This window comes from Schistocerca gregaria, chromosome 2 (genome assembly GCF_023897955.1).
Source record: "Schistocerca gregaria isolate iqSchGreg1 chromosome 2, iqSchGreg1.2, whole genome shotgun sequence".
NCBI lineage: Eukaryota > Metazoa > Arthropoda > Insecta > Orthoptera > Acrididae > Schistocerca > Schistocerca gregaria.
The window spans coordinates 634,950,937-634,964,740 of record NC_064921.1 but is presented as its reverse complement, the minus strand read 5'-3'; the positions used below and the strand labels follow the sequence as shown (position 1 = coordinate 634,964,740).

At 36.2% G+C, this 13,804-nt stretch overlaps 1 protein-coding gene across 3 annotated transcripts in view; it reads right to left on the bottom strand.

Annotated features, from left to right (window-relative positions):
- LOC126334658 (zinc finger protein ZFP2-like) overlaps nt 1-13,000 on the bottom strand; it is a 75,833-nt gene extending 62,833 nt beyond the window's left edge. The window contains exons 1-4 of one of the 3 annotated variants that reach the window (XM_049997109.1): nt 12,797-13,000; nt 12,338-12,466; nt 4,879-5,002; nt 1,277-1,505 (exon numbers count right to left, since the gene is read on the bottom strand). In XM_049997109.1, coding sequence (XP_049853066.1) covers nt 1,277-1,505; nt 4,879-5,002; nt 12,338-12,466; nt 12,797-12,931 — 617 coding nt within the window. In that variant the 5' untranslated portion in view covers nt 12,932-13,000. Of the gene's footprint in view, nt 1-1,276; nt 1,506-4,878; nt 5,003-12,337; nt 12,749-12,796 lie in introns of those variants that run through there. The other 2 variants (XM_049997110.1, XM_049997112.1) reach the window with 2 other exon arrangements.
- Nucleotides 13,001-13,804: the final 804 nt, after the last annotated feature.

The following is a 13,804-nucleotide window of genomic DNA, read 5'->3' as shown; positions in this document are numbered from 1 at the left end:
TTGAGGAGTTGCTTTAAAACTGAAGCCAATTCCTGTGTTCTATTTTTGATAGCTCTTACATAAACTTATAGCTTGTCTTTTAGGGTTCATAAACATGTAATTTTATCTGTTATTACTTTAATGTTTTAATTTAATGTGCTGAACGTTCCATGACCCTGGAAATTTGCACCTATGGAACATGGTGTGTAAAAAAAAACTCTACTGACTTGCAGATGCTATCTGCTAGTCTGTTGAAACATTCAGTGAGGACTGTCTCAACAATCAATCATTAGCTACTTTAATCTGATGCATTTAAATCACATAACCAATGTACATTATTCCATTAGGCGAGATAAAATTTTTTTAAAAATTTTTTTTGTTCAATAACTCGAAGTTATTAAAACAATATTAAAGAATACATTCAGGCAGGTGATAATAGTCTTCATTTTAGGACAGAGTGTGCTGAACTAAATGATTTTTTTATTTGGAAGGCTGAGGGCGAGCTGTTAATAAATAGTTAAAAAACTGAAGATGCTCGTAAATGCGAAAAAACTCTTGCAGCCTGAAACAAAAATGGCCACCATTTCTAATCGACACCTGATAAAAATTTTTAAAAATATTTTTTGAGTCCACCGAACATTATGGAATTCACCCAGCACAAATCAAATTTTTCTGAGGTGGTCATGCAACCAGTGCTGCACCACTTGGTATTGATTAACCTCAATGGTAGGACACTCAAGGGATTAAACAGGACATTACAATATCTCTAAGGAAATTCAGAGTTAAGCTATACTTTCTGGAGATTTTCGTCAAAAATTGCCAGTTATTCCAAAATCAACTCTGGGCAATGAAATCAATGCATGTTTGAATCAACCATTTCTGTAACAGCTGAAACCATTCTGCAGTGTGGTTCCAGTTGCCTGAGACTGCAGTCACGTGTGTGAATTGCATTTGCATGAGTGCGAGAGAGAGAGAGAGAGAGAGAGAGAGAGAGAGAGAGAGAGAGAGAGAGAGAGAGTTTGTTGATGAAGGCCAATGCCTGAAAGCTTTAATTGTGAGTTTCTTTTTGTTGTGCCTATCTGTGACTCAACATCTCCGCAATATGGTGAGTAGCAACTGCCTGTCTCTCAATATTGTTACATCCCAACCTCGATTTTCCATTGTTTAATAATTTCTTTGCTTGAGCTTGACTGAATTGATCTGTAATGTTCCCAGAAAAAAAAAAAAAAATGTAAATAAAGACCAAGCAGGGCCTTTTTCAGCTAGTAATGTGATACTTTGCACAGTGAGAACTCACCTCTTAGGAACTTTTCTTTTCCTACGCCGCCTGCCATCCAAATCTCCTTCATCTTCTTTTGATTCCTCTTCTGGCTCTGGGGACTTTTCTTTAACTATTTCTTTTTCCTTAGCTTTTGCTTCACTTTTCTTAGGACGACCTTTTTTGGGCCTTGGCCTATCCAAACCTTCCATTTTGAGACTGATTTCGTGTTCTGCACGAAACAATGCTCCTGTTCCATCTGCCATGACTGCAAGTGACATGAACAAACAAGGTTACTAAGCACAAAACAATAGAATGTACATTTGTCTATGCTTGTAAACAGTAAAGTTATAAACAGATAACATGTACTGACAGATGAGAAAAAACACAATTTTCAAAACCTCCAAATGCTTTATGGAGGGTAGTATACATAGCATATTATGCAGTTTGCATTTGGTATAAAATGCACGGCAGGTCAGTGCTCCTTGACTGATAAATAAAGATTTAGTGGTCTCTGAGGATTTTATCCAAACTGACAAGATTTGAAAAACCAGTAATACTTTATTCGGGTAAGCTTTGGCTGAAAGCTTAATGAATAACAGTCTTTTTGTTGTGCCTATCTGTAACTCAATGGGTCATCTTTAAGGTGAGTAGCAATCTATCTTCCCATATTTCTTGTTATTCAAGTATACATTTTATAGCAAAGCAAAGCACTGGTAGTTAATTCAAACTCACAGAAGACTAGCTGTCTGGAAAGACACGGAAAAAGAAAAGGGAGTATTTAAAATATGGAGACATCAAATCATTAACACCATCTATGATATACAGTGCCATTCATTTTTAAAGGCGGAACAAAATCAGTAACTTTTCACCTGGTGGAAGAATACAGTAAACTTCAGAACTAAAAAATATTTAGTGTAATGTATTATATAATAAATTATTGTTGCACACTGCTCTAAAGAATGATTTGTTGACTGAACTAAACAATACAATCACAAAACGAGGTAAAAGATAAGAATTTAAGCAGCAAGATGTTTAGCATAACAATTTAGCAATGCTTGATGAGAGGTGTGATGACAATTGAAAGGGGAGGGGTGAGGGGTGACAGCAGCAGCTGGTTTTAAGTAGCCAATGAGAGAGAGAGAATGGCTAACAGACAACACGTTTTGTAATGATTAACTGACCCTTATTTATTATGTGTGAATTGAATATGAATGTATGATTTAGCAAAACAAAAGTCATTATTCCAACCAATGTGACAATGTTTCACAGACACAGACAATTGGCTTTTTTCTCTTTTTTAGGTCTGCCCATGTCAATATTTGAGACAGCAACAAAGGCACCTCTTCAGGTCCAAGACCTTTAAGGACAGCTAAACATTTCAACACCCAGTTTCCTGTTATAATATTATAAGAGGATGGGAACAGTCCTCAATATCCCCTTGTGAATTGGGAAACTAACCCTGACAGACAAGTGTGTGCTATAAATGACAGTCTGAGAACCAGTAGTACAATCTTTTTATTCCTTTGTGGATACAAGGATCTACACTGTGGTTATACCTACACGATGGGCTTTGTTGGTCATAGCTTGTTACTCATTATTTGTAATATTGTTCTTCCTGCTGACTCAACTTTTCTTCTCATCCGAAAATAATATCTGTGTGAGGATAAGATCATTTCATCATAAATGTATTAAATGTGTTTACAAAATTCTTTATCCTATAGAAACAATGTATTAGTAAATTTTCATTGTAAGAACAAAGTATGAAACCATAATTACTATTTCTACATTAAGAAACCACTCCTAAAATATGATTTATCAATTGATTCTTTTATAACTTCTCAACTTTTTTCTTTAAACTTTAGATATTTGTTGCAAAATGTACCTATAGAATGCTGCCAGAATACCATAAGGACTTTTATGCAACATATCACTGAAGTGCTCCTTGAATCTGTGATTGATTTCAACTGTAAGTGTTCACATAATAAATTTAGAGAGTAGTAAAATGAAAGGGCATAGCAAAGCAGGTAAATTCATCGCATACATTAACGAGTAGTAACACATGGCTTGACAATACAACTGAAGTGCTACACTATTTTTACAAGCTTCTTTTTTTTTTTGAGAGAGAGAGAGAGACTAGAGTAGTGTAATGTTGGATCTTTACATTATTGTGTGAATTAAGTATGGAGTAATCCACTTAGTGGCTGTACTGACTTTGTTAATTAATAAATAACTTATTTCAAACTTAACTAATGAGTAAAAACAACATATTAAGCAGCAGCATCTCTTAATGACCACTGACAATGACTTATTTCAAACTTCACTAATAAGTAAAACAACATATTAAGCAGCAACATCTCTTAATGACCACTGACAAATGAGGAAACCGTTGATGTTGTTCGACAACTGACATGTATTTACTGCACTGCTATTTATATAGGCGTCATTGCAACTAAATTGCCTAAACACTTAAATGGAAACAGAACATACCCTTTGGGGACAATCATTAGGAAGGCTTCACAGCATGCTACTGTTCTCTGGCCATATGAATGATAACAAGAGTTTAGACAACATTATGAAAAGCATTACTACTCACCATATGGCACAGATGTTGAGTCACAGACAGGCACAACAAAAAATACTACTGACATGTAAGCTTTTGGGCAGTAGGCCTTCTTCTGACAGAGACAATACACATGCACGCATGCAGCTCACACACGCTCACACACACTCACACACACACACACACACACACACACACACACACACACACACACACACACACACACACACACATGACCACTGTCTCTGGCTGCTGTGTGTGTGTGTGTGTCAGAAGAAGACCTTCTGGCTGAAAGCTTACATATTTAGTAGTGTTTTGTTATGCCTGTCTGCAACTCAACATCTCTGCTACATGGTGAGTAGCAATCTAATCTTTTACAATATTGTCATTATTTCATCTTGGATTTTCGAATGTTTGTAACAATGATTTAATTATTTACTCATTTACAACTTTAAAGGAAGAGGAGTCGTCCTTTCTCTTTTAAAATGACGTCCTACCACACCTTTCTTTCTCTTTCGTAACAGCATTATTCAATGGAATTTTTCTCCACCTTTATCCATCTTTATTTTTCACTCTGTCCGAATCACTTCTGAGGATACAACCCAGGTTCAGAGTGACCTGCTCCTCCCCACTTTCCAACCTTCACCAATCCAGACGTGGAGGAGGATTACATAGTTCCAAAATCTAGGATTGATAAAGTGTTTCCTTTGGCTCTTACTCAGCATTTTACCTACTGAAGAAAAATTATGGCCAGCCATTCTTTTGTCTAATAATTTTAATAGTTTTCACAATTAAATTTTTTGCTCGATATAATTCATTCTGTGTCGTATGAAACAATGTTGGACCCCAGTTTATGTCGTCTACAAACAATTCTTTGCTTCATACTGTTAAGGTGAAAATAGTTTTGCCAATACCGGTGCTAGTGCTGCTGACACTCTCCCCCCCCCCCCCCCTCCCACCTATGAGTGATCAATACAAATAAAGACTTGGGGAACAGCAAGAGGTAAACTAGAATTACACGCACTGTATGCAATATAACAGGTGCAATTTCAGCAGCGGTTAACTTTAATGTGCTTACTCTGTATAACGACCCTGTTTTCTCCATCATAACTTGCTGCATTCGGGTCCTCAAGAGACGCAGATGTAAGCAAAATTTCTGTAGCTCCCAATCCAGCTTTCTCAATTTGTTTCTGATGTTCTACCTACAACAAGCAGTTCTCTTAAAGAACAACCATATACGAATTTGGGTTGGAATCATCTGAAATGCAATCTCAGTAAATTTAAAATAATATTACATCAAACAGAAACAGATTAGATTAGATTAATACTTGTTCCATAGATCATGAATACGACACTTCGTAATGATGCGGAACGTGTCAGGTTAATAAAAGATGTCTGTACAAGAAATTACATTACACAAAATATTGCATGACACTAATTATTAAGTTTTTTTTTTACTTAGTTTATATCTAAAAATTCAGCCAATGAGTAGAAGGAGTTGTCATCTAGAAATTCTTTTAATTTATTTTTAAATGTTAGTTGGCTATCTGTCAGGCTTTTGATGCTGTTTGGTAGGTGCCCAAAGACTTTTGTGGCAGCATAATTTACCCCTTTCTGTGCCAAAGTCAGATTTAACCCTGCATAGTGAAGATCATCCTTTCTCCTGGTGTTATAGGTATGCACACTGCTATTACTTTTGAATTGGGTTGGATTATTAACAACAAATTTCATAAGTGAATATATATACTGTGAGGATCCCTAGATCCTTAAATAGATGTCTGCAGGATGACCGTGGGTGGGCTACAGCAATTATTCTGATTACACGTTTTTGTGCAATGAATACTTTTCTACTCAACGATGAATTACCCCAGAATATGATGCCATACGAAAGCAGTGAATGAAAGTAGGCATAGTAAGCTAATTTACTGAGATTCTTATCACCAAAATTTGCAATAACCCTAATAGCATACGTAGGTGAACTCAGATGTTTCAGCAGACCATCAATGTGTTGCTTCCAGTTTAACCTCTCATCAATGGACACACCTAAAAATTTTGAAAATTCTACCTTAGCTACAGACTTCTGTTCAAATTCTATATTTATTACTGGAGTTGTGCCATTTACTGTACGGAACTGTATATACTGTGTTTTATCAAAATTTAAAGAGAGTCCGTTTGCTGAGAACCACTTAATAATTTTGTGAAAAACATCATTTACAATTACATCACTTAGTTCTTGGTTTTTGGATGTTATTACTATACTTGTATCATCAGCAAAAAGAACTAACTTTGCATCTTCATCAATGTGGAATGGTAAGTCATTAATGTATATCAAGAACAGTAAAGGACCTAAGACCGAACCCTGTGGGACCCCATGCTTGAAAGCACCCTAGTTTGAGGAATCAGCTGTTGTTTTAACATTACACGAACCACTTATTTCAACTTTCTGCATTCTTCCAGTTAAGTATGAATTAAACCATTTGTGCACTGCCCCACTCAAACCATAATGATTTAGCTGATCTAAAAGAATTCCATGATTTACACAATCAAAGGCCTTTGAGAGATCACAAAAAATACCAATTGGTGATGTCCGGTTATTCAGAGCATTTAATATTTGATCAGTGAAAGCATATATAGCATTTTCTGTTGAAAAAGCCTTTCTGAAAACCAAACTGACATTTTGTTAGTACTTTATTTTTACAAATATGGGAGGCTACTCTTGAATACATTACTTTCTCAAAAATTTTTGATAGAGCTGTCAGAAGAGAGATTGGGCGGTAGTTGTTGACATCCGACGTATCCCCTTTTTATGCAATGGTTTTACAATGGCATATTTCAGTCTATCAGGGAAAACACCCTGCTCCAAAGAGCTATTACATATGTGGCTGAGAATCCTACTTATCTGTGGGGAACAAGCTTTAAGTACTTTGCTGGAAATGCCATCAATTCCGTAAGAGCTTTTACGTTTCAGTGAGTTTATTATTTTACTGATTTCAGAGGGAGAGGTTGGTGGAATTACAGTTGTTTCAAACTGCGCAGGTATGGCCTCTCCTATTAATAGCCTTGCCTCTTCTAGTGAAGATCTAGATCCTATTTTCTCCACAACATTTAAAAAATGATTATTCAAAATATTTTCAATTTCTGATTGTTTGTTAGTGCACTTGTCATTCAGTTTTATTGCACGAAAGTCTTCCTGTGCTCTTGGTTGCCCTGTTTCCCTTTCAATAATATTCCAAATTGCTTTAATTTTATTATCAGAGTTACTGATCTCAGACATGATACACATGCTTCTGGACTTTTTAATAACTTTTCTTAGTACCGCACAATAGTTTTTATAATATTGAACAATTTCGGGGTCAGTACTCCCTCTTGCTGTTAGATACAGTTCTCTTTTACGGTTGCAAGATATTCTTATTCCTTTAGTTAGCCAAGGTTTTTTATATGTTTTCTTGGAATTATGTTTAACTATTTTCTTGGGAAAACAATTTTCAAATACCCTTAAAAATGTATTGTGAAATAAGTTATACTTCAAGTTTGCATCGGGTTCCTTATACACTTCATCCCAGTCTAGCTGCTGTAGGCTTTCCCTAAAGTTTGCAATATTTATATTGTTAATTGAACGCACTGCTTTGAAAGTCTGATTTATTATACTGCATGGAGCTATGTCATGTACTGTAACAAGCTGTGCACCATGATCTGAAAGACCATTCTCAACTTATCTTGGTCTATAAAAAAGTTATCTATCAATGTACTGCTGTTCTTTGTTATCTGAGTAGGAAAATCAATGACGGAGCTCAAATTGAAAGAACTGAGTAATACTAAAAGGTCATTCTTCCTATTACACTCTTTCAGGGAATCAACATTGAAATCCCCACAAATGATAATTTGCTTCCCCCTGTCTGACAGATAGCACAACAAAGCATCCAAGTTTTCTAGAAATAGCTGGAAATTCCCTGAGGGGGACCTATACACTGTTACAATTATGAAAGTGCCATCATTTAGTTTAAGTTCAGTGGCACATGCTTCCATATGTTGCTCTACACAAAATTTTTTAGTTTCTAAATTTTTTGCACTGTGGAAGCTTTTGACATATATGGCAACTCCTCCTCTCATCATATTATCTCTACTTACATGTGCAGCTAATTTGTACCCATTGATGCTAACCTTTTGCATATCAGTGACAATGTGATGCTCAGACAGGCATAGTATATCTATTACATTCTTGGTTTCTATATCTTCTAAACAAAGCAGAAGCTCATCAATTTTATTCTTCAATCCCCCAATATTTTGATGAAATATACTAACAGTTTTTTCACTTTACTTTTGTGAGTATCTTGAACTTTTTTAACTTCTTTAGTACTTTTATTCTTCAATCCCCCAATATTTTGATGAAATATACTAACATTATTTTTCACTTTACTTTTGTGAGTATCTTGAACTTTTTTAACATCTTTAGTACTTGCCTGGCTGAGTTTCCCACTGGACACTGATCTTACACTAAAAAAGAGTTTCCACCATGAGATGTAGTTCCTCCCCCCTTTAAATTTCTTGCTATCAGCCCAGCCAGTTTGCCCTTCCCTTTCCTGTTGAGGTGTAGGCCATGTCTAGTATAGTCCCACCTACAGAGTGAATCAACAGGAACCACACCAATGTGTGACCCTGCACCAGATCCAAGTAGCCGTTCCAACTCCAAATTAACTCTCCTGACAGAAGAGGTCAAATGAGGTCGGTCGTGGTGCTCCAGAACCGACACAAACCCAACACTGGTATGATTCGATGCCGATGCAATCTTTGCCAGGTCACACTTTATGCTGTACCCCGGATCTCTGTCAATACTGTTGCCCGGCCCACCCACAATAACCACGGTGTCTTCCTTAGGAAAACCTTTACATAGTGAACCTAAATCCTCTGTAACCTGCCCAAGTTCAGCACTAGGTTTGAAAAAACTTGTGACCTGGTAATCCAACCCTAATTCATCCTGCAGAAGTTGGCCCACACCCCTAGCATGCGAACTACCTAGCAACAAGACTTTCTTTCTCTTTGCAGACTTCCCTACATTCTTAATCAATTTGCTGCTGAAAGCTTGTTGAGCCCTGTCTACATCTACTTCTGTGAGAGGCTCATCAGTTTCTGACTGAGGCAACAGGTCAAACCTATTTTGTAGATTAATAACAAAGTAACAATTCAATTTCCAATCCGTCAACAAAATACAAGTACTCACAACTGAAGTAGTTTGTCAAATGTAACATTATACCTAAAAATTCTAAGCACTTCTTAACAGGTTTTTTTTCCCCCTTAACATAAAACAGACATTTCCACAGCATGTTATGAAAAGCATGCATGACTGACTACTAGTGGTCTCTTGCATTCATTTTAGGCAGCACAGTTGTAGTCTGGAAGTTCTGTGATAATAAAGAGTACTGTTTAAATCTTTTCAATGCTTTAAATAATACTGTTTCTCCACTAGTGCAAGATGACATAAACCTTCCTGTTAAAAGTACTGTCTCACAAATAGACATGACTTGTACATCATAAACAAATTAAACAAGACAAAAGTATAATAATTCACCAAAGGATGATAGCATGACCACTAAAACCCTTAGTGGTTTTAGAAATAAAAGTGACTAAGCATTACATCAACAACTGTTTGTATCTGATTAGTTACAGCCCTTCACAAGCAGTGCATTAGGGATGGCAAATTTATTACTAATAATAATGTTATCACTATTATTGTTGTTTTAGATGAGAATGCTTTCTGATGTGGTTAGAAATGCTATTAGGCCTATAGCAGATCTCACATGCCATTTGCTTTAATTGAAAAATGTTAAAGCATTATGAAAAAACTTCATCTGCAACAGCTTTTAACAAGGAAACACTTTCGTTGTCTCAGAGTTTCAACTGAACTTGTGCTGACTGTTGGTAAATATGCTGATTCACAATCTGCATCGAATTCTGGACTCTACGAATTGCGTGGCGGACAATACTTTTCATTTTTCTTCATACTAAGGTTTCTTTTTATTCCATTCACTGGTGAAGCATAATATTACTGGTTTTAAGTCTCTGAGTGAGTTGTTATTTGCTTGATATCTAAGGGGTAGATACATAACAGGCTGAAGAACTGAAACAGTATATAATCTGAAAGACTGTTCTTGAAGTTTCCTACACTGGTTATCAAGATATATGTAGTACTATTCAAGTGAATGCCAGCTAAGAGTTTACAGCATTTCTGTTACACTGTGTTGCCAGACTTAACAAATATGTGGTCATTTTCATTCCCCTTTTTGTATATGCTTGATGTTGTATGTTAGTGAAACCTGGTATGGAACTTTAAAAAACTCATAAATATTCAGCATGTAACCAATGTTACAAATTAATTTGTAATGTGCATGTAAAATGACTGGTTCTGCATCATTACAATTTATTGGGCAAATAATCCATGGATCATAACTAACTATACACTTGAGCAGGATTCCTGTATGAGCTGTGTAAGCATACCGTAAAAAATCTCTTCTGCAAAAGAAGAGCAGCTTCCCAGTATCCTACCAATTTACTGCAGCATGCCATTTGCTTTACATACAGATGAGCCTATTTGGTAATTCAACTTCATATACCGGTATATCTACAGAGTGACTTGTTCAATGCACTCCTTTGTACTCATTCATTCACTCATACATTGTGATCCATAAATCCTGTACTAAAGGAGAGCCTTCAAGGCATAGAACAAGTCACTTTATACACTAACCAGAAAGTAGAAGTCACTGCAGGCTAGTTCCCAAAAACATACTAGTAACCAAACTGGTTTCTTCTATTTTTGTTGTGGAGGATATTGAATGAAAAGTGTGAAATGCTTTCCACAGAGTCAATACTTTCGGAACTCATATTGACTTAAATGGAGAATGTTATGTCCCAGGCCAGTCAATGTTCGACCTCAGAATACATTCTAGTATTCTGCTAAAAATAGACGCAAGTACAAGACAGCTGTTCTGGGGTAAGTTGTGCTCTAGTGCGGAGTTAATTCACTTCCAGATTCTATGTAACATTTGCCAGGGATTTCTTAATTCAGTTGAACCTTAGGCCTATTGAGTTCTAGTGCTTTAAATTATTGTCCAACACTATTTATGCTGACTGCTGTGTCACTCATCTCAGTATCAACATACTCACTGAATACTGGCAGAATTCCTCAATTTGTCTTTGAGGAGGAACATCTGACCACAAAATTACATATTTCAGTTTCACTTCATTTCCTGTTTCACTCACATGTGTCTGGACACCAGTTTTTGAGAAACGGACAAGCAAATTTAGGCTATGTGCTAACAGCATACGTAACCACTTCAAAGATGTAGAACTACTATCTGATAACTCATCATCTGAAGATTAGCAGAAGCAGCTCAAAGCTATATGGGCGGAAATAGAGTAAAATAACAAAAAATAGTTGATATCTTTAGTTAACTCATATTTCAGAATATTTTCTTTTTCTAATTCTCATCTCACATAAGTACCAAATACTCGCTTCTATAGTTTCCAGCTTCTGTATACTCTACACAAATCCCACCTCTTCCATCAAGCATGTTATACACACAATCCTGTTTTCTTATGCATTAAGTTTCACCATTTTCTAAATTACTCTTCAATACAAAACTTTTGTGCTGCAACTGAATATTTGAAAAATCAACTCAGTTGCAAGGACAACAAAAAGTCAAGCAAAGTGTTACAAATACTGTGAGATCCTAGGTGTCATAGGCCTGATACACTAGATTTTTCCCATAAAATATTTCATCTAATAACATACATGATAGTTCCATACTAACAAGAATAATCTTCTCAAAAAATCACACCGTAGGTAATATCACGATTTTCTAGTCACAGATGACTGATTCTCAAGTACATTTATGTATACGGACAAACTTGATAGGTTCAAAGCTACAATAAAAGGGACGAATAGCTTGACTTTTATGATCATCACCAACAGTAATTAATTCACTACATACAAAATAAATCAAGAAGACACAAAATAAAGGTAATAAGAAACAAACTTAAGAAAATGTATGCATTTATAAGATCCAGAGGATCTCCTCCCACACATCAACTATAGAACTAATTGAAAGGAATTCATTCTTTTGTCTGCACAGTGGCACTGTAACAAAAATAAAGAACATGCAGGAAGGTTTATCCAACTAAGAGAGTTGTGGAACAGTAAATGCCTTCCAAGATACTAGTGGGGTGACATGTTGTAACAGAGTAAGACAGAGACTGGAAAATAAAAAACAGGTATTTTGCTTGAGAACTGAGAACACTAAATCTACTGATGAAAGTCTTCGTTTCTTTGCCATACACACAGGCGTTACAATGACAGTCACAAATCCTTTTGCTGTTTAACCGCAGTAGTTGATATTTCACTGAAGGTAAAGCTCCTGATTTAAAAGTACAAATTACATAAACCTAATCGTCGGGCAGGATACTTGGCCAATAATTCTGTTCTGTTACAACTCACAATCTTTCAACATTACGCGCAACCAAATCTAAAATTAACAATTACTTACCTGTTGCTTCCACAGCTCGCGAATCTTTTTCTGCCCTTCCACCAAAAGATCAAAAAACTGAACAGTGGCCTGCAACTGTATGTTACACCCGGGGCATATCGTCCTCGGAAGCTTGCCATCATCACAAACCTAGAAAAATGTTTACAACGTCTAACACTCGTTTCTCAAAACAATTGCTAGCAAACAGCTCCAATCAAGAGCGAACACGATTTCTAAAGATTGCCATTGAATGTCAACTAGCAACAGAATACTTCTGTATCTGATGACAAAAATATTGCATATAACCAACGTTACAGCGATCACCTTACGGAATTTACTGTTTGGACATACAACTGATTTGTGTAGTGGAACTAAGAACTACGTAATTTCTACGACGACGATGATCAGTACACTCCCATTTTCATGTGAATAGGAAGTCAACTGAAGTACCATTTTTCACTATCGCCTTCACGCACTCACCTTAAGTGGAAGGTACTTATTTATAAGGGTACTTAAATCTGGCTCTGAATCTTCGGAAGAATATAAAAAAACTCCACTGGAATTATTTTCAGCACATAACCTACAATACGTAGAATCGTACAGTTGTACTTCCATGATGGCGGGCGGTAAATATTGGAGATGACCAACATAGTGTATCCTCCAATAAGATGCAGCATTAGTGACAGAGTTCCGTTTCTTTAAACGGGCCCACGCATTGGATCGCTAGGTATATGATATCACCGCGGTTTCTTCAAATGTGTTTATGTGTAGTTAAATAATCAAAAGGGCAAGACTAATGTTTTGCACCAAATTAGATGTAGATTTCACGCGGTACGTGCATACGATCAGCCAATCCATATGAATATATAATACCCGTAATTCGCAGTTTTACGTGCAATTTCAAAAACAAAACAAAAATGATATTTTATTAGCACTACGTGAGGACGCAATAATTTTTTAAAGTGCTGAAATGTCATCTACTGATTTTGGTTTTCGGGGTTTGGCATTTTGAAGCAATTTGCTTCAAAGCAAATGTCTCACATCACTGGGCAGTGTTGTTTTCCACTTGATATTGCTGTTTAAATGTGTTTTATATAAATTGTACTCAGTTTCTCATAACGACAATGACTCGTCAAATAACACGCCTTCCTCTAGGAAGCAACTTTCTTCGACAACCCATAGTCCAGTACGGATTTGACACATGCATGTATAAGCAGGCCATTAAAACACCGTACTGTTTTTAGAAGCGTAAGGGATTGTTACTTAATAAGTCTTTAATTACTTTGACAAAAATATACACATTGCAGAAACAAACATGACCTTGATTAAGCCACGAGGGTTGGAACTTAAATAGTGGCAACTATTTATTCACACCCGATACAAAAGCGTTACATGTTTGCACCTTTTACTGTTCTTCAAAGTACTCACCAGCGTTGTGTAGAACCCATTGTCAGCCATGTGGAAAGCGTAGTATACCGTTAGCAGAGC